The sequence below is a fragment of the Chlorocebus sabaeus genome, chromosome 9 (genome assembly GCF_047675955.1).
Source record: "Chlorocebus sabaeus isolate Y175 chromosome 9, mChlSab1.0.hap1, whole genome shotgun sequence".
Classification (NCBI taxonomy): Eukaryota; Metazoa; Chordata; class Mammalia; order Primates; family Cercopithecidae; genus Chlorocebus; species Chlorocebus sabaeus.
Window position 1 is genome coordinate 67,182,154 of NC_132912.1, and position 27,786 is coordinate 67,209,939.

At 40.3% G+C, this 27,786-nt stretch overlaps 1 protein-coding gene and 1 pseudogene across 3 annotated transcripts in view; both read right to left on the bottom strand.

Moving 5' to 3' along the window:
* The window catches only part of FAM149B1 (family with sequence similarity 149 member B1), a 78,352-nt gene that overhangs the window by 24,175 nt on the left and 26,391 nt on the right, over window positions 1-27,786 (bottom strand). For 2 of the 3 annotated variants that reach the window (XM_007963085.3, XM_038009064.2), the window contains 3 exons: window positions 27,096-27,212; window positions 11,670-11,837; window positions 5,861-6,048 (listed from right to left, as the gene is read on the bottom strand). In XM_007963085.3, the coding sequence (XP_007961276.1) occupies window positions 5,861-6,048; window positions 11,670-11,837; window positions 27,096-27,212 (473 nt within the window). The remainder of the gene's footprint in view (window positions 1-5,860; window positions 6,049-11,669; window positions 11,838-27,095; window positions 27,213-27,786) is intronic. The other variant, XM_007963088.3, reaches the window with a different exon arrangement.
* On the bottom strand, window positions 18,918-21,720 carry LOC103216012 (eukaryotic initiation factor 4A-II-like; annotated as a pseudogene).

Below are 27,786 nucleotides of genomic sequence, written 5' to 3' on the forward strand. Positions count from 1 at the left end.
TGTATGCTTCTAAGAATGCACAAAAGTGTAAGTGGCTTCTTCTATGGTTGAGTCTCCACATGAGAGCCCAGCCCTGGCCAACACCTTGATCGTAGCCAGGTGAAACCCTAAACAGAGAACTAGCTAAGCTGTTTCTGGACTTCAGACTCACAAATATATGAGGTATGTTGTTTGAAGCCACTGTTTGTGACAGTTTGTTGAGCAGCACAGAAAACCTACATAAACAATTCTTAACAAGTGAAATGTATATCTAACTATAAGCCAGCCATTCTACTATGAAGAATTCACCCAGTAAAAAAAATATGTATGCCCCCAATTTCTTGTACAATAGCGCTTATAACACCTTTACATGTAATGGCCCAAAGCTGAAAAGAATACAATTGGCCATCAACAGATAAACAAATTGTGATACAATGGAATACTACTCAGCAATAAAAAGGAATAAACTGTTGATACTCATAATGACAGTGATGAATCTCAAAATCATTATCCTGAGTGAAAGAAGCCAGACAAAGAGTACATGTGATTCCACTCACATGAAACTCTACAAAATGCAAACTAATCTACAGTGGCAGAAAGCAGATCACTCTTTTTGTGATAATCACTTTGGAGATGCAGAGATAGGCAAGGGCAGGAGGAAGGGATTACAAAAGGCATAAACTTTTGGAGGTGATGGATATGTTCACTATATTGATTGTGGTGACGGTTTTATGGGTGTATACATAGGTCAGAACTTATAACACACTTTAAATATGTAGTTTGAGGGATTCTACCCTCCCTGGTGGCAGGCCCAAGGTACATTTTGAGAATTTAATACTGGGCTGCACCCTATCCTTGAGCCAAGTTTGAGTTGATGTTGCTGTAGCTGCCACCTGGTAGAGGAGGGACAGGGAAGCCACGCTCTCCTATGCATACCTAGGACAATACCTGATTCCCTGGTATAGGCTGCTGTGAGACCAAGACTTAAGTGGACTGTACTCCTCACATCTTCTTGCTCATGGCCTCTATGAGGCCAGTACAGCTGATACCAAAATCAGACAAGGACACAATGAAAAAAGAAAAGACCAATATCCCTGATGAACATACAGACAAGAATCCTCAACAAAATACTAGCAAACTGTATCCAACAGCACATCAAAAAGACACTACAACATGACCAAGTGGGATTTATCCCAGGGTTGAAAGGATGATTCAACATATGCAAATCAATAAATGTGATACATCATATAAACAGAATTAAGGACAAAAAACAAATGATCATCTCAATAGATGCACAAAAGGCACTGGATAAAATTCAACATTACTTCATGATAAAGGTCCTCAACACACTAGGCATAGAAGAAACATACCTCAACATAATAAAGGCCATATACAACAAACCCATAGGTAGCATTATACTTAACAGGGAAAAACTGAAAGCATTCCCTAAAGCTAGAGCAAGACAAGGATGCCCACTTGCACCACTCTTATTCAACAAGTCCTTGTCAGAGCAATCAGGCAAGAGAAAATAACAAAAGGCATCCAAACTGGAAAAGAGGAAGTCAAATTGCCCTGTTTGCTGATGGTATGAACTTATATCTGGAAAACCTGAAAGACTCTACCAAAAAACTTATATTTGATAAATAAATTTAGTAGTTTCAGGATACAAAATGAAGATCCAAAAGTCAGTAGGGTTTCAATACACCAATAATGATCTAGCCAAGGACCAAATCAAGAAGGCAACTCAATTTATAATACCTATAAGAAAGTAAACTATCCAGGATTACATTTAAGCATGGAGGTGAAAGATCTCTATAAGGAGAACTACAAAACAATGACTAAAGAATTCATAGATGATACAAACAAATGGAAAAACGTCCCATGCTCATTGAAAAAATCCATATTGTTAAAATGACTGTACAGATCAAACAGTCTACAGATTCCACACAATCCCTATCAAATTACCAATGCCATTTTTCACAGAATTAGAAAAAAAAATCCTAAAATTTATATGGAACCAAAAAAGAGCCCAAATAGCTAAAATAATCATAAGTAAAAAGAACAAAGCTGGAGGAATCACATTACTTCACTTCAAATTATACAAATAGTATAGTAATCAAAACAGCATAGTGCTGGTATAAAAATAGACACACAGACCAATGGAACAGAATAGAAAACCAAGAAATAAAGCCATATACCTACAATCAACTGATCTTTGACAAAGTCAACAAAAATCTGCACTGGGGAAAGGATTCTATTAAATAAGTGGTGCTGGGAAAACTGGTTAGCCATATGCAGAAAAATGAAACTGGACCCATACCTCTCACCATATACAAAAATTAACTCAAGATGGATTAAAGACTTAAACCCAAGACCTGAAACTGTAACAATCCTAGAAAAAAACCTAGAAAAAAGTCTTCTGGACATTGTCCAGGCAAAGAATTTAAGACCAAGTCTTTAAAAGCAAAAGCAACAAAAACAAAAATAGACAAATGATTCAATTGAACTAAAAAGCTTCTGCATAGCAGAAGAAATAACAAAATAAGCAGACAACCTACAGAATGGCAAAAAATATTTGCAAACTATGCATCTGACAAATGACTAATATCCAGAATCTACAAGGATTTCAACTCAGTAAGAAAACAATAACCCTATTTAAAAGGGGAAAAAGAACATGAACAGGCTGGGCATGGTGGCTCACGCCTGTAATCCCAGCACTTTGGGAGGCCAAGATGGGCAGATGGCTTGAGCCCAGGAGTTTGAGACCAGCCTGGGCAACATAGTTAAACCCTGTCTCTACCAAAAAAATACAAAAGATTAGCCAGTTGTGGTGGTGCATACCTGTGGTCCCAGCTACTCAGGAGGCTGAGGTAGGAGGATCACTTGAACCCAGAAGGTCAAGGCTGCAGTGAGCTGTGATTGTGCCACTGCACTCCAGCCTGGGTGACAGAGAGGTGGAGCGGGGGCGAGGGGGACAGAAACAGAGAGAGAGAGAAACAAGACGTGAACAGACATTTTCTTTTCTTTTTTTTTTTTTTTTTTGAGGCAGAGTCTGGCTCTCTTGCCCAGGCTGGAGTGCAGTGGCCGGATCTCAGCTCACTGTAAGCTCCGCCTCCCGGGTTCACGCCATTCTCCTGCCTCAGCCTCCCGAGTAGCTGGGACTACAGGGGCCCGCCACCTCGCCCGGCTAGTTTTTTGTATTTTTTTAGTAGAGACGGGGTTTCACTGTGTTAGCCAGGATGGTCTCGATCTCCTGACCTCGTGATCCGCCTGTCTCGGCCTCCCAAAGTGCTGGGATTACAGGCTTGAGCCACCGCGCCCGGCCAAACAGACATTTTCAAAAGAAGACATACAAGTATCCAACGACCATATGAAAAATGACAGATGTTGGCAAGGACGCGGAGAAAAGGGAACACTTATACACTGTTTGTGGGAAAGTAAATTAGTACAGCCTTTATGGAAAAAAGCATGGAGATTTCTCAAAGAACTAAAAATAGAACTACCATTTGATCCAGCAATCCCACTCTTGAGTATATACACAAAGAGAAAGAAATTATCAAAAAGTATTTACAGCCAAGTGCAGTAGCTCATGCCTGTAATCCCAGCACTTTGGGAGGCTGAAGCAGGAGGATCACCTGAGGTCAGGAGTTCAAGACCAACCTGGCCAACAAGGCAAAACCCCATCTCTACTAAAAGTACAAAAAATTATTTGGGTGTGGTGGTGTGCACCTGTAATCCCAGCTACTTGGGAGGCTGAGGCAGGAGAATCGCTTGAACCCGGGAGGCAGAGGTTGCAGTGGGCCAAGATCACGCCACAGAGCTCCAGCCTGGGTGACAAGTGAAACTCCATCTCAAAAAATACATATTTATTCACACTCATATGTTTATCGCTCCATTATTGACAGTAGCAAAGATATGGAATCAGCATAAGTGTCCATCAACAGAGGACTGGATAAATAAAATGGACTACTACTTGACCATACAAAATAATGAAATCATGTCTTTTGCAGCAACATAGATGGAACTGGAGGCCATTATCCTAGCAAACTAACTCAGAAACAGAAAGTCAAATACCACATGTTCTCACTTATAAGTGAGAGCTAAACAATGGGTACACATGGACGTACAGAGTGGAATAAGAAACCCTGGAGACTCCGAAAGGTGGGAAGGTGGGAGGGAGGCAACGGTTGAAAAAGTACCTGTTGAGTACAATATTCACGATTTGAGAGTGATGGGTACACTAAAAACCCAGATTTCATCACTAAGAAATACATGCACATAAGAAACCTACACTTGGACCCTTCAAATACATAAAAATAAAAAATAAAATGAAAAGAAAAAAATAGTGTAGTTTGTTATATATCTATTATGCTTTAATAAAGCAGTTTAAAAAACATGCTACTTGCACATGATTTTTCTTCGTAAATCATTATATTCAAAGAGAAACTGCAAGCTCTGTCTAATCATCATAGACTAGGCCTTTTTATTTATCTACTTATTCTCAAATATTTGCTGAATACCTGTTAGTTTCTGTGGGAAATACAAACATAAGTCAGACCTACTGTGATCTGAAATCAGGGGCAGAGACTAAATATATGGTCATATCATACCATATCATGAGATGATAATAAAAATACATTTGGTCTCTGCCCTTTTTTTTTTTTTTTTGAGATGGAGTCTCACTCTGTTAACCCAGGGTGGAGTGCAGTGGCGCAATCTCGGCTCATGGCAAGCTTCGCCTCCAAGGTGCACGCCATTCTCCTGCTTCAGCTTCCCAAGTAGCTGGGACTACAGGCACCCGCCACCATGCCAGGCTAATTTTTTTTGTATTTTTAGTAGAGATGGGTTTTCACCGTGTTAGTCAAGATGGTCTTGATCTCCTGACCTCATGATCCACTTGTCTCAGCCTCCCAAAGTGCTGGGATTACAGGCGTGAACCACCACACCAGCCCTAAAACTCTTACAATACCCAAAGTGGTAAGTGTTTTTTTGTATGCTAATCATATGACTGGTGGTTAGGGACTCCTGGATAGTCTGAGGATTGGGTAGGGAGATAGTGGTTGGCAGGGGAACCAACCATGTGATTAGAAGGTTGGAACATTTTCACTTTTTCAGCCCCAACCCTTGTCCTCTAGGGAGAAGACAGGGGCTGAAGGTCGAGTTAATCAGCGATAACCAACAATTTAATCATGCCTACAAAATGAAACCTCCATAAAAACCCTAAAGGACTAGGTTCAAAGAGCCCTAAATAGCGGTAGGTCAGAAATTCAGGTCACAACTTGGAGCCTGCAACTGGCATCTGAAGTTGGGGGTAGTCTTGGGGGACTGGGCCCTTAATTTGTGGGATCTGACAGTATCTCCTGGTAGATTGTGTCAGAACTGAATTGAATTACAGGACACTCCATTGGTGTCTGCTGGAGAATGTGGTGCCAGAATTGCTTGGGTTGTGGGGGAAAAACCCCACCCACTGGTGTCAGACATGTTGTGATATGTGAGAGGACAGAGTCTCTCATCTTATGCCCAGGCTAGAGTGCAGTGGTACAATCATAGCTCACTGTGGCCTTGACATCCTGGGCTCAGGTGATGCTCCCACCTCAGCCTCTTGCATAGCTGGAACTACAGGTATATGCCACCATGCCTGGCTAATTTTTAATTTTTTTAGAGAGATGGGATCTCACTGTGTTGCCCAGGCTGGTCTCAAACTCCTGGGCTCAAGCGATCATTCCCCTTGGCCTCCCAAAGTGTTGGGATTATAGGCATGAGCCACTGTGCCTGGCCCATACCCACCTTTTGCACTATGAAGCATATCATCTAATAGACTGGTTAGGGTTTAGAAATCATAAACAATTGATCTTTACATTGTTTTCACAAAGATCCTTACCAGAGGCAAATCCTTCCCAGTGACTACGTGTCAACTCCTCCATACAGCTCACAACCTTGCTCCATACATTGTCAAACACATAAGCAAGGACATCTTCTTTCATGCAGTAAAATGGAGCAATGGGAGGATACCCTAATTTCGGTTTCTCTGTAGATGCTTCTGATTTCTTCCCATGAAATCCCTCTTTCCTGTAACAGAAGCAAGAGGGGAAAACTTCATGATTATTCTTCACTGAGTGTTCACCACTGTCCTTTGTGCTTCTTAGGAATGACTGGTGCTCCCACCCTGCTTGCCCTGCTGCCTGCCCAGCATATGGAGCACATGTATGAAGCTGTCTTGGGAACTAAGGCAGTTCTCAACATAAGAGATTGCATTTCCCTTTTTATCCCCACTCTATCCCACTATTCTGCCAAAAACTAGAACAAGAAAAAGAAGGCTGAGAATCATTATTGTATTGGGAGAACCCGCTCCCGATAGTTACGTGGGTTCTATTTCCTAGGTGTCTCAGCTGGTTTGAGAAATAGAGGGAAAGAGCACAAGAGAGAGAAATTTAAAGCTGGGTGTCCCGGGGAGACATCACATGTCTGCAGGATCCATGATGCTCTCTGAACCGTAAAACCAGCAAGTTTTTATTAGCAGTTTTCAAAAGGGGAGGGAGTGCAGGAATAGGGTGTGAGTCACAGAGATCACATACTTCACAAGGTAATAAAATACCACAAAGCAAGTGGAGGCAGGGCGAGATCACAGGACCACAGGATGGGGTGAAATTAAAATTGCTAATGAAGCTTCGGGCACGCATTGTCGTTGATAACATCTCATCAGGAAACAGGGTTTGAGAGCAGACAACCTGTCTGACCAAAATTTATTAGGCGGGAATTTCCCTCGTCCTAATAAGCCTGGGAGCGCTACAGGAGACCGGGGCTTATTTCATCCCTTCGGCTTGGACCATAAAAGACAGCACGCCTTGAGGCGTCTCTTCTAAGCCAGCTTCAGAATTTGTTTTGTCTTAGTTTATATAATACATCTATCTTAGGTAAGCACAACTACCAGCCAGATTTTTTCCCCCAGAACTCCAGGGCTATTGGTATTCCTGTCTGGAGAAGCAGAGTTAACTTGGCTAACTGAGACTTTCTGGGCTACAGACACAAGTGTCTCTAGAAGAGCCTATAAACCTACCCTCAGGGCGCCTTCTCTTTCTCAGGGATGTTCCTTGCTGAGAAAAAGAATTCAGCGATATTTCTCCCATTTGCTTTTGAAAGAGGAGAAATATGGCTCTGTTGCGTCCGGTGGCCAGAAGTCTTATCTCTGGTGTTCCCTGAACATTGCTGTTATCCTGTTTTTTTTTTTCAAGATGCCCAGATTTCATACTGTTCAAACACACATGCTCTATAAACAATTTGTGCAGCTGACACTGCACAAATCATCACAGGGTCCTGAGGCGACATTCATCGTCCTCAGCTTACGAAGAAGATGACGGGATTAAGAGATTAAAGTAAAGACAGGCATAGGAAATCACAAGGGTATTGATTGGGGAAGTGATAAGTGTCCATGAAATCTTCACAATTTATGTTCAGAGACTGCAGTAAAGACAGGCATAAGAAATTATAAAAGTATTAATTTGGGGAACTAATAAACGTCCATGAAATCTTCACAATTTATGTTCTTCTGCCGCGGCTTCAACCGGTCCCTCTGGGGTCCCTGACTTCCCGCAACATTATTGTATACACTAATTTCCCATACGTGTTTTGGTTTATTTTTCAACCCTCAATCTTTTCAATTAGGAACATTCTAAAGGTCTAACTACTGATTTTGTGTTTTTTAGCTTTAAATGAATGAGCATTGTTAATTGCGCAGTTATGATGATTAAGCACCCGGAAATAATTTTTGTTGTAACAGGAGAAAACTTAGATTAATTTTTGTTTGTTTGTTTTTGAGATGGAGTCTCACTCTGTCGCCCAGGCTGGAGTGCAGTGGCGCGATCTTGGTTCACTGTGACCTCCATCTTCTGGGTTCAAGTAATTCTCCTGCCTCAGCCTCCCAAGTAGCTGGGATTACAGGAGCCTGCCACCATGCCCAGCTAATTTTTGTACTTTTAGTAGAGATGGGGTTTCGCCATGTTGCCTAGGCTGGTCTCAAACTCCTGACCTCAATCCACCTGCCTCGGCCTCCCAAAGTGCTGGGATTACAGGCATGAGCCACTGCACCTGGCCCTTAGATTAATATTAATGTGATATTTAATTATGTGCATGGCAGTGTCATGATGCTGTGTAATTATTATACTTGAGGCGATGATTCATTAGAGAAACATTCCACATAAATGATTAAAATTAGTGTACTTTTACTAAGCCAAATAAACATTTGGTAATTGGTTAGAAAGGAAAAGGAGGGGAGCAAAACAGCACAGGAGCTTCTCTTGAGGCTCTTCTGGAGACAGTTGTGTCTGTAGCCCAGAAAGTCTCAGTTAGCCAAGTTATCTCTGATTCTCCAGACAGGAATACCAATGGCCCTGGAGTTCTGGGGGAAAAAATCTAGCTGGTAGTTGTGCTCACCTAGGTTAGATGTATTATATAAACTAAGACAAAACACATTCTGAAGTTGGCTTAGAAGAGGAATAAATAACTCCAGGTCTCTACAGTGAAAGTTACCCCTAGGGAAACAGAGATCTCAAGTATTAGGAAAATGTAGGCAGGAAAGAAGGGTGCAACAAGGCTTATGCAACGTAGCTACAGACTCTCATCTCTGCCTTCCCTAAGAAGAGTTGGCCTGGCATTAGGTGGGGGAGTATGGTGAGCAGTATTAATTGTGTTTAAATTTATATTTCTTTTTAGAGGAGATAACATCCATGTGATGAGAAAAATTCAAATTGTACAGAAGGATATATAGTAAAAAACATGTCTCCTACATTTCTGTCCCCCAGTCCCCATCCCCAGAAGCAAATATTATACATTGTTCCAGAGAAAGTTACATTATACACTCTACTGCCCCTTGTTCTCTATTTAACAATGTGTCTTGGTCCTTGATCCCTATCAATACATATTAATCCAGGCTGGGCTCGGTGGTTCACGCCTGTAATCCTAGCACTTTGGGAGGCCAAGACAGGTGGGTCACTTGAAGTCAGGAGTTGAGACAAGGCTGGCCAACATGGCAAAACTCCGTCTCTACTAAAAATACAAAAATTAGCCGGGCGAGGTGGCGTGCGCCTGTAATCCCAGCTACTCAGGAGGCTGGGGCAGGAGAATTGCTTGAACCAAGGAGGTGGAGTTCACAGTGAGTGAGATCACGCCACTACACTCCAGCCTGGGCGACAGAGTGAGACTCTGTCTCAAAAACACAAAACAAAACAAAACATATTAATCTGCCTCTTAAAAAACAGCTGCGGAATATTCCATTGTATGTACTGTATCTTAACTTGCCTCTTATTGATCAACCAACCAATTTTTTGCTCTTATAGTCAATGCTCTAATTAATATCCTTATGCACAGTTCTTTGGCTTCACAAATGATTATGTCTGTAGGATAAATTCCTATAAATAAACTTATTGGGTTAAAGGGTATGTGCATTTCAATTTAAAATATATTGCCAAATTTCCTCTAAAGAGGTCAGATGGCCCAATGGTGAAAGAATATGCCTGTTTACCTACTCAAGGAATGATGAAACTTCTTTATCTTTTGTTCCCTGCCAATCTAAAAGATAAAAGTACCTAATTATAGTTTTAATTTATATCTCTAATTTCAAAGTTGAATTTCATTTATGTTTAAAATCCATTTTATTTTTATATTGATATTCTTTGCTTGTTTTGTCCTTAGTCTTTTCCTTATTGACGTACATATTAAGGAAATTAACTCTTTATCCATGAATGAACAACAAACATTTTTGCCTAGTGTGTCATTTGTTTTTTGACTTTGAGTTTATTTTTTCAATTCCTACTGCAGAAATTAGTTTTTTTCTATTTTTTTTAATTTGTTTTTCACAGCAGCATTGTATCATAGAAATGAGGTTTTTGTCTAGGCAGAAATTTCATATTGTGTAGTCATTTAAGAATTTCTTATGTGACTTGTAGGTTTTGTGTTATGGTTAAAAAGGCCTTCATTCCCAAATTATATTTTTTAAAAACAGTCTTCCACGTTATATTTTCTTCTAAATGTATATGATTTCATTTGCCACATTTAATTTTTTTAATGTGTGAAGTTTATTTTTATGGAAAGAATAAATTAGGAACTTTATATTTTTTTCCAGATGGTTTTTCCATTTGTACTAAAATCATTTGCTGAAATTACTGTATACTCTAATTTCCCATAAGTGTTTTGGTTTATTTTTCAACCCTCAATCTTTTCAATTAGGAACATTCTAAACGTTCAACTACTCTGTCACTTTATAAAACATCTTAGAGGTATTTCTAAAGGGAAGGCTGCCTTTCTAAAATCATCCGTGTATTACCTGAAAATTCATTTTGATTTGAGGAAAAATGGAAAATAGAAGTAATGTGAAACAGGCCAACTAGAAGTAATAAATAGAAAATAGAAGTAATTTGATACAGGAGAAGTGAAAGGGAAGGGGGCAGTCTTTGGAAAAAACCAAAAGAACCTGCTTCCAATTCTAGCTCAGTGGTATTACGTATAGAAGCCTGGCTTATATTTAGCTGGCCCTAGGGCTGTGTGCACATGAGTGATTCGTGAATGAACATGGCTCAGCAGGAAATACAATGGGAAAAAATACAATGGGAAAAAAAAATGCATCCAGAATCATGTGACGCAATACTAACTACTAGACCTAACCACAGCCGCACATCCTAAAGAGAAATTCTCACTTATTTTCAAATATGCTGCTGTGACTATCAAATCTGGAACTTTTAAAGGCTTACAGGAATAGTTTAACAGGTTAATGTTTCAGAAAGGTAGCAAGGAATAGTGAAGCAAAGACTGGATTGAGAATCAGATGAATAAGATTTTGGTTTTAGCTTTACTTTAGACAGATCATTAACTACTCTGATTCTCACCTATCCTGTAAAGAAGATAAATCATATCTATGTGATAGGACTACTATTAGAATATAGTAAGCATAGATATAAATAGACATTAATTATAAAATCTGTGCCAACCATAAGGTTTTAAACAAACTGTTTGTACCTTTTTCTTTTCTTTTTTGTTTTTTGGAGATGGAGTCTTGCTCTGTTGCGTAGGCTGGAGTGCAGTGGCGTGATCTCAGCTCACTGCAACCTCTGCCTCCCAGGTTCAAGCGATTCTCTGGCCTCAGCCTCCCAAGTAGCTGACAGTAGAGGCATGCACCACCACACCCAGCTAATTTTTGTATTTTTAGTAGAGATGGGGTTTCACCAGGTTGGTCGGGCTGGTCTCGAACTCCTGACCTGAAGTGATCTGCCCACCTCGGCCTCCCAATGTGCTGGGATTATAGGTGTGAGCCACCGCGCCTGGCCTGTATATACCTTTTTCAAACAGGTTTTATGTAAACAAAGTTCATATCTCTTCAACTGCTTTTTTAAAAGGTTTTAAAAGTTCCCACTGGTGGTAATTTGCAAAAGGGTAAAATCAAACTATGTGGGGAAAAAATAAACTTATTTTAAAATCTCTAATCTCAGGAACAGGTAAATGATGTGTGAAGGTATAAAATACACAAGGAAGTCTAGTATATGGAAGCAATAAGAATATAAATTCTGGATACCTGAGAAATAAAATAAATAACAGAAACTGGCATATATTTAATTGTATACATTGGTAGCATCATTTAAAAAAATAGGTATTAATACACAAAATAAGAGGGGAGTAAAAAGCTTAAAAGATACAATACTCACATATCTGTGTGATCGAATGCTAGGTATTCCTCAATTATTCCTTCCGAGAAGATTATAGAGTCTTCCTCGTCTCTTTCCATAGAACAAAAGCTGGAGGATTTGGCAATGGAAGATGCTTTATGAGCATAAGAAGATGAAAAATGTAACTTCTTTCCCCTTATACCAAATCTTGGACAGGAAAGAAGAAGTAAATATTAATTATCTAAACATAAACAGTTCTTATGGCAACACAGTTACATGAGTTTTGGCTCAAACACCCCTTGCCCTGGCAATACCTATTCTAAGCCTCAATAACCTACCATTTCTCAGAACAGGAAGATTAAATTCTGGTCATAGAACTATTCTGCCTACATGTACTATGGACTATCTGATGCTGCTTGCTGTCTTTTTAGATGCAAACAGCTATAGCTATGTATTAGGTCATCCTTGCCTTGCTATAAAGAAATATCTGAGACTGGGTAATTTATAAGAAAAGAGATGTCATTGGCTCACAGTTCTGGAGGCTGTATAGGAAGCATAGTGCTGCCATCTGCTTCTGCAGAGGACTTACAAAGCTTTTACTCATGGTGGAATGTTAAGTGGGAGCAGGAGCAAGAGAGAATCTGTGTGGGAGGGGAGGTGTCACACACTTTTAAATGACCAGATATCATGGGAACTCACTATCGCAAAGACAGTACAAAGCCATGAGGGATCCTCCCCCGTGACCCAAACACCTCCCACCAGGCCCCACCTCTAGCATGGGGGATTACAATTCAATATGAGATGCCGGCATTCTGCCCTTGGTTCCTCCCAAATCTCATATCCTTCTAACATTGCAGAATACAATCATGCCTTCCGAAAAGTCTCAAAATTCTTGACTCATTCCAGTGTTAATTCAAAAGTCCAAAGTCCCAAGTCTCATCTGAGACAAGGCACATCCCTGCCACCTATGAGCCTGTAAATCAAAAACAAGTTATTTACTTTCAAGATACAATGGGAGTATAGGCGTTAAACATTTTTGTTCCAAAAGAAAGGGGCTACAGGTCCCATGCAAGTTCAAAACCCAGTAGGGGAGTCATTAACTCTTAGAGCCCCTTGATGTCCCACAAGAAGGTACAAGGGGTAGGCTTCCAAGGCCTTAGGGAGCTCTACCCCATGGCTTTGGAGGGTTCAGCCACCAAGGTTGCTCTCACGGGGTGGAGTTGAATGCCTACAGCTTCCTTTTTCTTTTTTTTTTTTTTTGAGAGACAGAGTCTTGCTCTTACGCTCAGGCTGGAGTGCAGTGGTGGGATCTTGGCCCACTGTACCCTCCACCTCCTGGGTTCAAGCAGTTCTCCTGCCTCAGCCTCCTGAGTAGCTGGGATTACAGGTGAGTGCCACTACACCCAGTTAATTTTTGTACTTTAGTAGAGACGGGGTTTCACCATTTTGGCCAGGCTGGTCTCAAACTCCTGGCCTCCAGTGATCTGCCCACCTTAGCCTCCCAAAGTGTTGGGATTACAGGCGTGAGCACCTGTCCTGAATGCCTGCAGCTTTCTAGCTAGAGGGTGCAAGGTGAATCTATCCTTCTGGGGTCTGGAGGATGGTGACGCACTTCCCACAGCTCCACTAGACAGTGCCCCAGTGGGAACTGTGTGTGGGGCCTCCAACCCCCTATTTCCCCTCTGCACTGCTCCAGTAGAGGTTCTCTGTGAGGACTCCACCCCTGCATCTGGCTTCTGCCTGGGCACCCAGGCTTTCTCATACATCCTCTGAAATCTATACAGATACTGCCAAGCCTTCACTCTTTGCCCTCTGAGTGCCCGCAAGCTTAACACCACATGGAAGCTGCCAAGGCTTACAGCTTGCCTGCAATCCTTTTTTTTTTTTTTTTTTTTTTTGATACAGAGTCTCACTGAATCACCCAAACTGGACTGCAGTGGCATGATCTCGGCTCACTGCAATTTCTGCCTCCTGAGCTCAAGGGATTCTTGTGCCTCAGCCTCCCAAGTAGCTGGGATTACAGGCGTCCACCACCACACCTGGCTAATTTTTGTATTTTTAGTAGAGACAGGTTTCACCATGGATCACTTGAGATCAGGACAGCTTGCATTCTCTAAAGTGGCAAGTCAAGCTGTAACTGGGCCCTGCTGAGCCCCAACAAAAAGCAGTGTCCCAAGGCTGCTCAAGGCAACAAGGTCCTGGGTCTGCCCCACAAAACCGTTCTTCCCTCCTAGGCCTCTGGGCCTGTGATGGGAGGGGCTGCTATGAAGGTCTCTGAAATGCCTTTTTCCCATTGTCTTGGCTATTAGCACTTTGCTGCTTTTTAGTTATGCAAATATCTCTATCAAATTGTTGCTCCACAGCCTGCTTGAATTCCTCATGCCAAAAAGCTTTTTCCTTCTTTGTCACGCGGCTAGGCTGCAAATTTTCCAACCTTTTATGCTCTGCTCCCCTTTTAAATATAAATTCCAACTTTAAGTCATTTCTTTGCTCCCACATCTAAGCACAGGTGTTAGAAGCAGCCATGTTACTTCTTGAACACTCTGCAACTTAGAAATTTCTGCTACCCAATACCCTACATCATGACTCTCAAGATCAAAATTCCACAGATCTCTAGGGCATGGACACAATACAGCCAAGTTCTTTGCTAAGGCATAACATGCATGCCCTTTGCTCCAATCCCCAATAAGTTCCTCATTTCCTTCGGAGACCTTGTCAGCCTGGACTTTATCATCCATTTCACTATTCGCATTTTGGTCACAATCATTTAACTGGTCTCTAAGAAATTCTAAACTTTCCCTCATGTTCCTGTTGTCTTCTGAGCCCTCCAATCTTTCAACCTCTGCCCATTACCCAGTTTCAAAGTCACTTCCACATTGTCAGGTATCCTTATAGCAATACCCCATTCCTTGGTATCAGTGTTCTGTATGAAGTCATTCTTGCATTGCTATAAAGAAATACCTAACCAGGTGTGGTGGCTCACGCCTATAATCCTAGCACTTTGGGAAGACAAGGCGGGCGGATCACGAGGTCAGGAGTTTGAGACCAGCCTGGCCAACACAGTGAAACCCCATCTCTACTAAAAATACAAAAATCAGCTGGGCACAGCGGCACGCACCTGTAGTCCCAGCTACTCAGGAGGCTAAGGCAGGAGAATTGCTTGAACCCGGGAGGCAGAGGTTGTGGTGAGTTGAGATCACACCACTGCACTTCAGCCTGGGCAACAGAGTAAGACTCCATCTCAAACAACAACAACAACAACAACAAATACCTGAGACTGGGTAATTTATAGGAAAAGAGTCTTAATTGGCCTATAGCTCTGCAGGTTGTACAGGAAGGATGGTGCTAATAGTGCTAGCATCTGCTTTGAGAGAGGCTGCAGGAAGCTTTAACTTATGGTAGAAAGTGAAGCAGGAGTAGGCATATCACGTGGCCAGAGCAGGAGGAGGAGAGTGTGTGTGTGGAGTGGTGCCACACACTTCTAAATAACTAGATCGTATGAGAACTCATTCACTATTGCAAAGATCGTACCAAGTCATGAGGGATTTGTCCCCATGACTCAGACACCTCCCACTAGGCCCCACCTCCCAGCACTGGGGATTATAATTCTACAAGAGATTTAGGCAAGGACAAATATCTAAACGATAACAAGCTAACAAACAAGTTTTTTAAAAACTAAGAATAATCACATTCCTAATTACATCTTAAGATATCTCAGGAGGTTATATCCTTATTTCAGTAACTCCATCATTGCCCAAAATATATGCTCCTTAAGGGCAGGGATCTTATCTTATTAATATTTAAATTTCTCTTCCTTCCTAGGCGTTCAATAAATATGTGATGACTCATTTGTTTCAGTGGGTTTACTTTGGAGAAAGTCAATTGAATCTGAGAAATAAAACTTTAAAAAATGGATCTCAGTTTAATCAAATGTTAAATATAACCAATTTACACTTTGTATTGCTCTTTATATTTTTTTGTGCCTTAAGTATTTTTTTTTTTAACTAGGAAAACAGATTACAGGCTCATGCCTGTAATCCCAGCAGTTTGGGAGGCCAAGGCAGGCGGATCACTTGAGATCAGGAGTTTAAGACCAGCCTGGTCAACATGGTGAAACCCCATTTCTACTAAAAGTACAAAAACCAGCCAGGTGTGGTGGCATATGACTGTAATCCCTACCTGGGAGGCTAAGACAGGATAACTGCTTGAACCTGGGAGGTGGAGGTTGCAGTGAGCTGAGATTACACTACTGCACTCCAGCCTGGGCAACAGAGCAAGACACTGTCACAAAATACCTACCTACCTACCTACCTACATACATACATACATACATAAACCCATGGCACTTTTAAACAAGGCTGGTGGGAAAATCTTACTGGAAGACGTTTTGGAAATATGTATTAGGAGCTTTAGAATACACATTTTCTCTGATTCAATGGTTTCATTTGTAGGGATTTCCTTTAAGGATATGACCTGTAAGATTTAGCTATAAGAATTATGATTGGTGGGGCGCAGTGGTTCATTCCTGTCATCTCAACACTTTGGGAGGCTGAGGCAAGTGGATCGCTTGAGCCCAGGAGTTTAACACCAGCCTGTGCAACATGGTGAAACTTGATTTCTGCAAAAAAGTACAAAAATTAGCCACGTATGGTGGCATGCACCTATAGTCCCAGTTACTCAGGAGGCTGAAGTGGAAGAATCATTTGAGCCTGGGAGGCAGAAGTTGCAATGAGCCATGACTGTGCCACTGCACTTCAGCCTAGGCAACAGAGGGAGACCCTATCTCAAAATAAATAAATAAATAAATAAATAAAAAGAATTATGATCACAGAATTGTTTATAATTGCCAAAAATAGAAACTAGCCGAACTGTTTCAAAATAGAGGATTTGGGGATGAGTTTCTTAAATAGTGATATATTCATGCAATGGAATAAAGTCCTTATGTTAATATTGGGAAAAATGGAAGATGTCCACAATAAAATATTAAGTACAAAAAGTATAAAGAGATTACAAAATATATAATTTCATAAAAACCATATACATACATGTCAGAAATGCTACATGTCCCTCAATATCCATTCTCTCCTTCTTTCCTAGTAAAATCATCCCAATTCATGGAAACAACATATCCACCTCAAAGACTGCATCTCCCAGTCACCTTGCAGCCAGACATAGTCAATGCAATATGAGCAGAATTATTTTGTAGGACTCTGGGAAGGCTGTTTAAAGGGAACTGGTGTGACTGCAAGGAATACTATTTGGCCCTGCTGTCTTTCCTCCTTTCTGCTACCTGGAAAGTGAATATCACGTTTGGAGCTCTATCAGCTATCTTGAACCATGAAGAAAACTTCAGAAAAAACATAGTGGGCTAACATGATATGACAGAAAGATGAAGTGTCTTAGTCCCTGAAAACACCATGCCACCACTTTACATTGCCTTCCTCCAGACTTCTTTAACATAAAAAGAAGTAAACTTCTCTTAGGCAAGAGTTGGTAAGCAGATAAGATCCTTGACCATGGAAGGTGGCACTGGGATGGAGATGGTAAGAGATAAGAGAAGCTCAGCCTGGGCAAAAGGCGAAATCCTGTCTCTACAAGAAATACAAAATTAGCCAGATGTGGTGGTGCACACCTGTAGTCCTAGCTACTCAGGAGGCTGAGGTGGGAGGATCACCTGAGCCCAGGAGATGAAGGCTGTAATGAGCTCAGATTGTGCCACTGTACTCCAGTCTGGGTGACAAAGTGAGGCCCTCTCTCACAAAAAAAAAAAAAAAAAAAAGGAAGGAAGGGATGAAGGGCGGGAGGGAATCGATTTGGAGATCCAATATGTCTAAATCAGCTGATACTGCTGTTTCTAAAAATCTTTAAGTTGGAGATTTAAGATTCTTTAAGTCTCTGTTCTAAAATTCTAAAACAATGGTTCCCAAATTCCAGTCAGCAGATTTATGCCAATCCATGACAAAATTTTTACTGTTCCACACCAAAATTAGTGAAATACTTAGTAATATTAGCGATAATACCTAGTAATATTGCCAAACCTTTTCTTAAAAAGGATTATCATTATTTTGAGATTATGTACTTCATGCTTTTTTGTGTTAATATTTTTCTTGTATAAAATAGTGGTGACAGTAATTTTTTTTTTTACCATAATAAAATTAAAAGCTATCAAACAGCCTGGGCACAGTGGCTCATGCTTCTAATCCCAACACTTTGGGAGGCTGAGGCAGGCAGATCACCTGAGGTCAGGAGTTTGAGACCAGCCTGGCCAACATGGTGAAACCCTGTCTCTACTTAAAAAATACAAAAATTAGGCCAGGGGCAGTGGCTCACACCTGTAATCCCAGCACTTTGGGAGGCCAAGGTGGGCAGATCACGAGGTCAGGAGATTGAGACCATCCTGGCTAACACAGTGAAACCCCGTCTCTCCTTTAAAAAAAATAATAATAATAATACAAAAAATTAGCCAGGTATGGTGGCTCACGCCTGTAATCCCAGCTACTTGGGAGGCTGAGGAAGGAGAATCCCTTGAACCTGGGAGGCAAAGGTTGCAGTGAGCAGAGATCACGCCATTGCACTCCAGCCTGGGTGACAAAAAAAAAGCTATCAAACATATGGAATGTATACCCAACATTCCATTATGTTATTCTGCTATTGTATTATTCCATTTATACTAATAACCAATTATATTTTTAGTCAGTGGTAACTAATGGAATTCTTTGGGTTGAAAAACAAATAGGAATTTCTAACAACTATAGGCCTTTATAACTGCTATTAGAAGAAATTTTAGCTAGATAAGAAGGAAAAATATTCCCATTTCCCCTAAAGCTGCAGCAAAAAATAAGATAGTATTCTACAACCATAAAGTTGTCTTTGTAAATGTTATTTCTTTTTTTTCTTTTCTTTTCTTTTCTTTTTTTTTTTTGAGACAGAGTCTCGCTCTGTCACCCAGGCTGGAGTGCAGTGCATGATCTTGGCTCACTGCAAGATCTGCCTCCAGGGTTCAAGCGACTCTCCTGTCTCAGCCTCCCAGTAGCTGGGATTACAGGTGTGCGCCACCACGCCTGGCTAATTTTGTCTTTTTAGTAGAGACGGGGTTTCACCGTGTTGGCCAGACTGGTCTGAAACTCCTGACCTCAGGTTATCTGCCCACCTCACACTCCCAAAGTGCCAGGATTATAGGCGTGAGCCACCACGCCTGGCTGTTATTTCCTTTTTTTTTTTTTTTTTAAGTGAATATACAGTTTATTTAACACTCAAACTTCATTAAGACATGTGCAATATGGCAATTTTACTGGGAATCTAACCCTACTTAGGATATGATTGCTTGCTGGTGCTTAGCAACAGGGTCCAGTTCACACTTAGCACTAATTAAATACTTGATTGCAATAAATACAATACCAAATAAAATGCATTTGAATGCTTTCTAAAATAATCAATTTTAAAGGCCTTCCTACTCAGGCTAATGACAAACACAATAAGGGCAGATATACTACTTTAATATAATTGGCTGACTTTATACAGCACTTATATCTTTTAGTCCCCAAATATATTATTAAATAATACAGAACATCTAATACAACTATTTCTACAGAACTAGGAAATAAATTTCGAAGAAAGAAAATTTTTTTTTCTTTTATACCTATCCTAACAGTTTAACTCTAAAGAGGATAAAGCCAATGACTTTCCTCACAAGAGCTCACGACTAATGTTGCTTTGCTATCAAAATCTCTATTTCTGATCTGTTATGAGAATTGAGACAAGATTCAAATATTCCTAAAGAAAGAAGCACAATGCACATTGTAATTGTCTATTCGACAACAGGGAGCATTGCATATAAAACTCTCTCATCCCAGGAATTAAATACAATCAGCTACATTTATGGGCATTTCCTTCACTGTAGTATTGTAGAAAAATCTCAGTGTCACGAAGAATCCTCTTGTCTTCTTCAGTAACAAAGTTTATAGCCACACCTTTTGTACTAAATCGACCCCTTCTGCCAATTCTGTGAATATAGTTTTCATGACTGGTAGGTAGATCATAGTTTATAACCAAAGACACTTGGACATCAGTCCCACGTGCCAACAAGTCAGTAGTGATTGGAACAGGGCTTGACCCTGATCGGAATTCCCTCATGATAATATCTCTCTCCTTCTGGTCCACGTCACCATGCAGAGCAAAAACTGTGAAGTCCCTGGCATGAATTTTCTCAGTCAGCCAGTCCACCTTGCACCTTGTATTGAGAAAAATAACAGCCTGTTTAATGGTGTTTTGTACAAATCACAAAGTGTATCCAACTTCCATTCCTCTCGCTCAACATTGATATAAAACTGTTTGATTCCTTCAAGGTTCAATTCTTCCTTTTTCACCAGAATTTGAATTAGATCTTTAGTGAATTTTTTGGTCACTTCCAACACATCAGTTGGCATCGTGTCAGAGCGCAACACAACCTAAATACTTGTATTTAATTTTTGGAAAAATCTCATAGATTTGATCATTAAACCCTTGGCTGAACATTTCATCTGCTTCATCCAAAACTAACATTTTGATCCATTTTGGAAAAAGGTATCTTCTGTTTAACATATCACATACTTTCCCTGGTGTACCAACAATATGTGGTGCTTCAGCCTGCAGTTTTTGCATTCATTTTGAACATCTGTTCCAACAATGCAGGCATGACATGTTGCTCCCGTATAGTCTCCAAGTGCCAGAAATAACTTTCGGGTACTTTTGGTTTTGTTTTGTTTTTGAGATGGAGTTTTGCTCTTGTCACCCAGGATGGAGTACAATGGCATGATCTCGGCTCACTGCAACCTCCGCCTCCCAAGTTCAAGGGTTGATTCTCCTGCCTCAGCCTCCCGAGTAGCTGGCCACCAACATGCCCAGCTAATTTTTGTATTTTTAGTAGAGATGGGGTTTCACCATGTTGGCCAGGCTGGTCTCGAACTCCTGACCTCAGGCGATCTACCTGCCTCGGCCTCCCAAAGTGCTGGGATTACAGGTGTGAGCCACTGTGCCCGGCCATCTTTTGGATCTTTAATACAGGGAATAATAGGTCTATGCTGAATAGCGGAAGGCTTCTCAAATCATAAGCACAGATACCCCAAAGAAGAGACTCCTTTAAGTTTGTATCATCAAAGTTATCAACAACCTCCTTCCAGTTGCTCTCGATGACACCATCAGGGTCCATTCTCTGTGGGCCGCCATGTTCTCTGCTGTTATAATCCACGGAGCCACCAGACATGATGTGAAAAACTACTTAGCATCTGACTGAAAAACTGCGTATGTTATTTTTAACAAAGGAATCTTTTAAATCATTGGACTTTGGAGATTACTATATCTGGAAAATAACCTTTAATTTATATAATGCTGTAATTCATTTATTTAACAAAGGAATAAGCTGGATACAGTGGCATGTGCCTACAGTCCCAGCTATTTGGGAGGCCAAGGCAGGAGGATCTCTTGAACTCAGGAGTTTGAGGCCAGCTTGGGCAACATAGTGGGACCCTGTCTCCTAAAACAAACAACCAAACAAAAAGAATAACAGTTATCTTACCTAATACTGTGTTGCCCTGGTAGTTATATTTAAATAGAGATGTGTTTTCTTGTGTGACATAACTTTATTCTTCTCCCACATTCATGGAGGATAAAATGACTGCTAGGTTTTATATTTACACAAAGAGTTTAATTTGGAACCAGTCCTTCCAGGTGTAGGCATTAGGAAGTACAGTTCCACATCTCTAAAAAAGTGATTACTGCCAAGGCCCTCTGGGATGATTGGAAGGAACAAGTGGCCAAGAGCTATCCTTCCTGCCTAGCATCTTTTCAGGTGTTTATTGGCCATTTGCATATCTTTGTAGAATTGTCTATTCAAGTCCTTTGTCCATTTTTTCAATTGAATTATTATTATTATTTTTTGAGATGGAGTTTCACTGTTGCCGCCCAGGCTGGAGTGCAATGGTGCGATCTCAACTCACTGCAACCTCCGCCTCCTGGGTTCAAACAATTCTCCTGCCTCAGCCTCCTGAGTAGCTGGAATTACAAGTGCACAGTGCCACTCCCAGCTAACTTTTGTATTTTTAGTAGAGATGGGATTTCACCATATATAGCCAGGCTGGTCTTGAACACTTGACCTCAGGTGATCCACCTGCCTCGGCCTCTCAAAGTGTTGGGATTACAGGCGTGAGCCACCATGCCCAGCCTGGATTACGATTTTTTGTTGTTGTTGGGTTATAGATAATTCTTATATATTCTGGATATTAACTCCTCATCAGATATGATTTGTAAATCTTTTCTCCCATTCCATATATTGCCTTTTCATTCTTTTGTTTCTTTTGATGTTCAGAAGTGTTTATATTTGATGTAGTTCCATTTGTCTGTTACTGCTTTTGTTGCCTGTGCTTTTAGTGTTATATTCAAGAAATCAATGCCAAATCCAATGGCCTGAAGCCTTGCCCCTATGTTTTATTCTAGGAGTTTTACAGTTTTACATCTTTTTTTTTTTTTTTTTTGAGACGGAGTCTCGCTCTGTCACCCAGGCTGGAGTGCAGTGGCCGGATCTCAGTTCACTGCAAGCTCTGCCTCCTGGGTTTACACCATTCTCCTGCCTCAGCCTCCTGAGTAGCTGGGACTACAGGCGCCTGCCACCTCGCCCGGCTAGTTTTTTGTATTTTTTTAGTAGAGACGGGGTTTCACCGTGTTAGCAAGGATGGTCTCGATCTCCTGACCTCGTGATCCGCCCGTCTTGGCCTCCCAAAGTGCTAGGATTACAGGCTTGAGCCACCGCGCCCGGCACAGTTTTACATCTTACATTTAGGTCTTCGATCCATTTTGAGTTAATTTTTGTATATGGTATAAGTAAGGGTCCACCTTCATTGTTCTGCATGTGGGTGTCCAGTTTTCCTAACACCATCTGTTAAAGAGACTGTCCTTTACCCAGGTAGTCTTGGCACTCTTGTCGAAAATCATTTGGCCATAATTGCAAAGGTTTATTTTTGGGTTCTCCATTCTTTTAATGATTTTTAAAGGGTTATAATACAGCATGTAGTCATGTACTTTAGCAACTCATTAGATATTATAGTTAGTTATTTTTTGTTGGGATATATATCTAAGTATAAATAAGCCCCTTAGCTAACTCGAAGTAGCAGAATGCATAGTTTTTCTCAAGTGGAAATGTCTTCAAACTCATCTTTTCGGGATCCTTTTTTGGCCTGTATTTCCCCTGTATGTTGCCACAAGTTCCTGGATTTTCCTTTTGTTTTGAGACAGAGTCTCGCTCTGTCGCCCAGGCTGGAGTGCAGTGATGTGATCTCAGCTTACTGCAACCTCTGCCTCCCAAGTTCAAGGGATTCTCCTGCCTCAGCCTCCCGAGCAGCCGGGATTACAGGCGTGCGCCACCACACCTGGCTAATTTTTTTTATTTTTAGTAGAGACAGGGTTTCACTATGTTGGCCAGGCTGGTCTCAAACTCCTGACCTCAAGTGATCCACCTGCCTCAGCCTCCCAGAGTGCTAGGATTATAGGCGTGAGCCACTGCACCTGGCTGGAATTTCTTCTTTTTGTGTGTTTGTTTCTCTCACCCTGTCTTATGGTGCTGAGGAACTTCATTTTGACCTAGACATTAATTACTTTGTTTTGCAACCATAATGTCAATGTATACATTAATTCATTTTTGTGTAGTTTTTTAAAAAATGTAAATATGATCTGCTTTTACTTAGTTAAGAAAAAAGAGTGGCCAGGCATGGCGCATCATGCCTGTAATCCCAGCACTTTGGGAGGCCAAGGTGGGCAAATCACTTGAGCTCAGGAGTTCAAGACCAGCCGGGGCAACATGGTGAAACTCCATCTCTACTAAAAATACAAAAATTAGCCAGATGTGGTAGAGCACGCCTGTGGTCCCAGCTACTCAGGAGGCTGAGGCAGGAGGATTGCTTTAGCCCAGGAGGTCAAGGCTGTAGTCACCTGTGATTACACCACTGCACTCCAGCCTGTACAAGTGAGTAAGACCCTGTCTCAAAAAACAAAAAACAAAACCAAAAAGAAAAGGAAGCAGCAAGTTGACTGCTAACCATGTTACAGGCACTGTCCTAGGTGTTAGAGATACAAATAGGAAGATGCTGTATTACTATATTATTTACTCTACCACTTTCTTCTGGCCCAAGAACTCCTAGATAACTGAACCAAATACCTAGTTTCATGCATTTGAGGTCTGAAAGAAAGCCAGTGTTGGAAGGATTAATGAATGAGAGAGAGAGACTGATAGATGTCTTAGAGAAGCAGGCAGGGGCCAGCTGATGATACGATTTTAGATTTTTATCTTAAATTCAGTGGAAAGCTACTGAAAGTTTTTAAGTGGGAGACAGAAAGGATCAACCCTGAATTTAAAAAAAAAAAATCTGATTTAATGTGGAGAATATGCTGGAGAGGGTAAGAATGGATATAATCTGAAATGTTATTTTTATAGAAAGTCTTAGCAGTTGATAAACCTTATATTTTATGATAACCTGATTTGTTAAACTGAAAAATCAAAATGAATTAATGACACATTTTCTTCATACCTCTCACAGCAAAAAGTGGCAAAATAGCCTGGCCACTCAGAAGGCTGAGGTGGGAGGACTGCTTGAGGCCAGGAGCTCAAGGCTGCTATGAGCTATGATTGTGTCACTGCACTCCAGCCTGGGTGACAGAGCAAGACCCTATCTCTTGAAAAATAAATAATTAAATAAAATAAAGTGGCAAAATAGCAGTAGCACAACTTACATACCCTCACCACCCAACTTGGTTCTTTAATACAACTGTATTAGCCTCTCAAAGGAGTAAGTCTCCTTAAAGTTCAGCTGATTCTATATGTTAAAGGAAGAAAAAGTTAAGGATGGGCCTGGCACATCCTACTGTACCAGAAAGCAAAGATATAGTCAAAACAAAACCAAAGGTACTAGCTTTACGTGGCTAACTTGTAACAATTACAGCATCAATACTAATTATTGCTAAGTAAATATATAAATATTTTGAAATGCTATGAGTTCATAATGGTACTCAAGAATGAAAATATAAAGTATGAACAAAGTAGCTGTTACATGAAAGAAGTAAATATCATGGATTTTGTTTAATTTTTTATGGCTTCCAATAAGTAGTGGTGTGCTAATATACCTGGATAATTTGTTTCTTCTAAGTATATGTCTGCGTATAAAGTGTAAATAGGTATTTGTTTTACTTGTGTAAGTAAAGTATTGAGAACTGTAAGTCAAATATCCCAGGAAAAAGTAGAACCAAAAATAGGAAGACTAATCAACACTAGTGGTAGCAAGTAAAAAGGAAAGGGTATTAGCAGTATGTCGCAGAATGGTGATATAGTCAGATGTCCTAAAAAGGATGAACTAACTGCTCAGACTTGATTTCTTATTTCCTTGAAGATTAAATTTCTAAATGAACTTACCATTGATAGTTATAAAATAAGACACATATAAAGTTTACATTAACAGATCAGGTCGATATATCCTAATAACAGAATATGAGTTATATAATTTTGATCAGAGAGAATGAAAGAATACATCATTTCTGTGGGTGACATTAGGCTGTAAAATTTTTTATATTATATTAAAGGAGTAAACTTATCAATATAATACATGAGATTTAATTTAAAAAGAATGCCTAATGACCAGCAGCTTGAGTTTAAATCACTTTAGGAACAGCAAACAAATATCATTATCTGACCAAAAATCAGTTGATAACCCAGATCCCATAACCCTAACAGTAATGTTTTACTTTGTGGTCTGGTGAGATTACCACAGGCCCAAGGAGGCACCAAAAGTAAGTATTACTACAACTATTGGAAGGTATCGAATAAGTAAAACTGCAGCCATGGGAAAAAGTATACGAATAATTTTTTAAATGAATTAAAACTATGATATTATATTTTACAGTAGATTTAAGTATAGGTATAGGTTTCAAAGTAATCCTATTTAGGTTTATTTTGCTACTATTTAAAAAGTCTGAGGTGTTCAAAAGATCTTGCCATTAAAAAATTACTTTGGGCCGGGCATGGTGGCTCACACCTGTAATCCCAGCACTTTGGAACGCTGAGGCAGGCAGATCACCTGAGGTCAGGAGTTCAAGACCAGCCTGGCCAACATGGTGAAACCCCATCTCTACCAACAATACAAAAATTAGCCGGGCGTGGTGGTGGGCACCTGTAATCCCAGCTACTTGGGAGGCTGAGGCAGGAGAATTGCTCGAACCTGGGAGGCGGAGGTTGCAGTGAGCTGAGATTGTGCCATTGCATACTGCACTCCAGCCTCAGTGACAGAGCAAGATTCCATCTCAAAAAAAAAAAAAAAAAAAAAAAGGCTGGGTGTGGTGGCTCATGTTTGTAATCCCAGCACTTTGGGGAGGCCGAGGCGGGTGGATCACGAGATCAGGAGTTCAAGACCAGCCTGGCCAGTATGGTGAAACCCCGGGCGTGGTGGTGCGCACCTGCAGTCCCAGCTACTCGAGAGGCTGAGGCAGAAGAAATGCTTGAACCTGGGAGGTAGAGGTTGCAGTGAGCCAAGACTGTTCCAGCCTGGGTGACAGAGGGAGATTCCATCTCAAAAAAAAAAAAAAAGTACTTTGAAGTTTAATTTCTTTAAAGATATTAAATTGTAATTAATATTACATGTTATTAAAAAATCACTGTTTTAACATTTTTTCAAAAAAGTTTTAAAAGTCTTTTTCTTAGACTTTGACATTTTTAAAAAACCATTCTATTTACACATTTATGTCAAGAAGGAAGTGTCCATATTTATAGATTTATGTAAATATATATAGATATAGAGACCTGAATAACAAGAATATCCTTAAGCACTATTATATGGTTTGAATATTTGTCCCCTCCAAAATTCATGTTGAAATTTAGTCCCTAATTTGGCAGTGTTGAGAGGTGGAGCCTTTAAGGGGTAATTGGATCTCGGGGGTTCTGTCCTCATGAATGGTTTAATCCATGTATGGATTATTGGATTATCGTGGAAGGGGAACTGGTAGCTTTATAAAAAAAAAAAAGAGAAACCCAAGTTGGCATATTAGCATGAACAGCCCCCTTGCCATGTGAGTCCCTGCACTGCCTTGGGACCCTGCAGAGAGTCCCACCAGCAAGAAGGTCCTCCCAGATCCTGCCCCTTGACCTTGGACTTCTCAGCCTCCAGAACTGTAAGAAATAACTTCCTTTTCCTTATAAATTGCCCAGTTTCAGGTATTCTGTTATAAGCAACAGAAAACAGACTAATACACTCCAAGAAAGGTATAACTTTTTGAACAAAATTACATAATAAAATTTTAATATACACAAAGACTACGGACCATCTTACAGAATTTGCTATGCTTTACTAAATACCAGTAAGTAGGAAGAAGTATTTTAATCCCTTAATACAACTGGTAGGATATAATACTTGCATATTAGGGCACATTGAAATACTTAAATTATGGAATACTCACATAGTAGAATCTCTTTCTTGAGACAAGGTTGTTTCATATGAAGCAGAAATAGCAGAAGGGGATCTAGGATACAATCTATAACCTTCACTTGGAGTGATTATCTGCCTACCTAGAATCCTTCAAAATGAAGAAACACACACACAATTAAACACTTTCACTGGCATACATACAAAATCTAGATATATTTTGAATACATTTGATGGCTCTACATACAAAGTCCAGTATACAGTCTGATACTGATTAAGAATGAGAAATGTAAATCCAGAGCCTTACTACAGGTATATCTCTTCCATAGAATGGAAATGGAAAAGATAAACCTATAGCCTGGTGTTAAAAAAAAAAAAAAATCCAAGAAATCTAAGCAAACATCTGTAATCTGCCCTTCATGCTTCATAATAGTCCTCATTAAATCAGCCAAAATGGGATGAAGGCCCAGTCAAATTAGTGAAAACTATGAATTACATTCTTAAGAACATGAAGCTTTGTAAATTTTGAGTATGTGCAATAAGTGGTACTATTGCAGTTTCTGAAGGAAGCTCTTGAACAGCCTCTGTCTAGTTTCAAGTATACGTAAGAATTTAATTGTATACAACAGTTACATTTTCTGACCATCCTGTTCAAAAGAAGGGCTTTTTGGTACCCAGATACTAGACCTCAGCTGCTGTTGTAGAAATAGTTTTACTTCATTAGG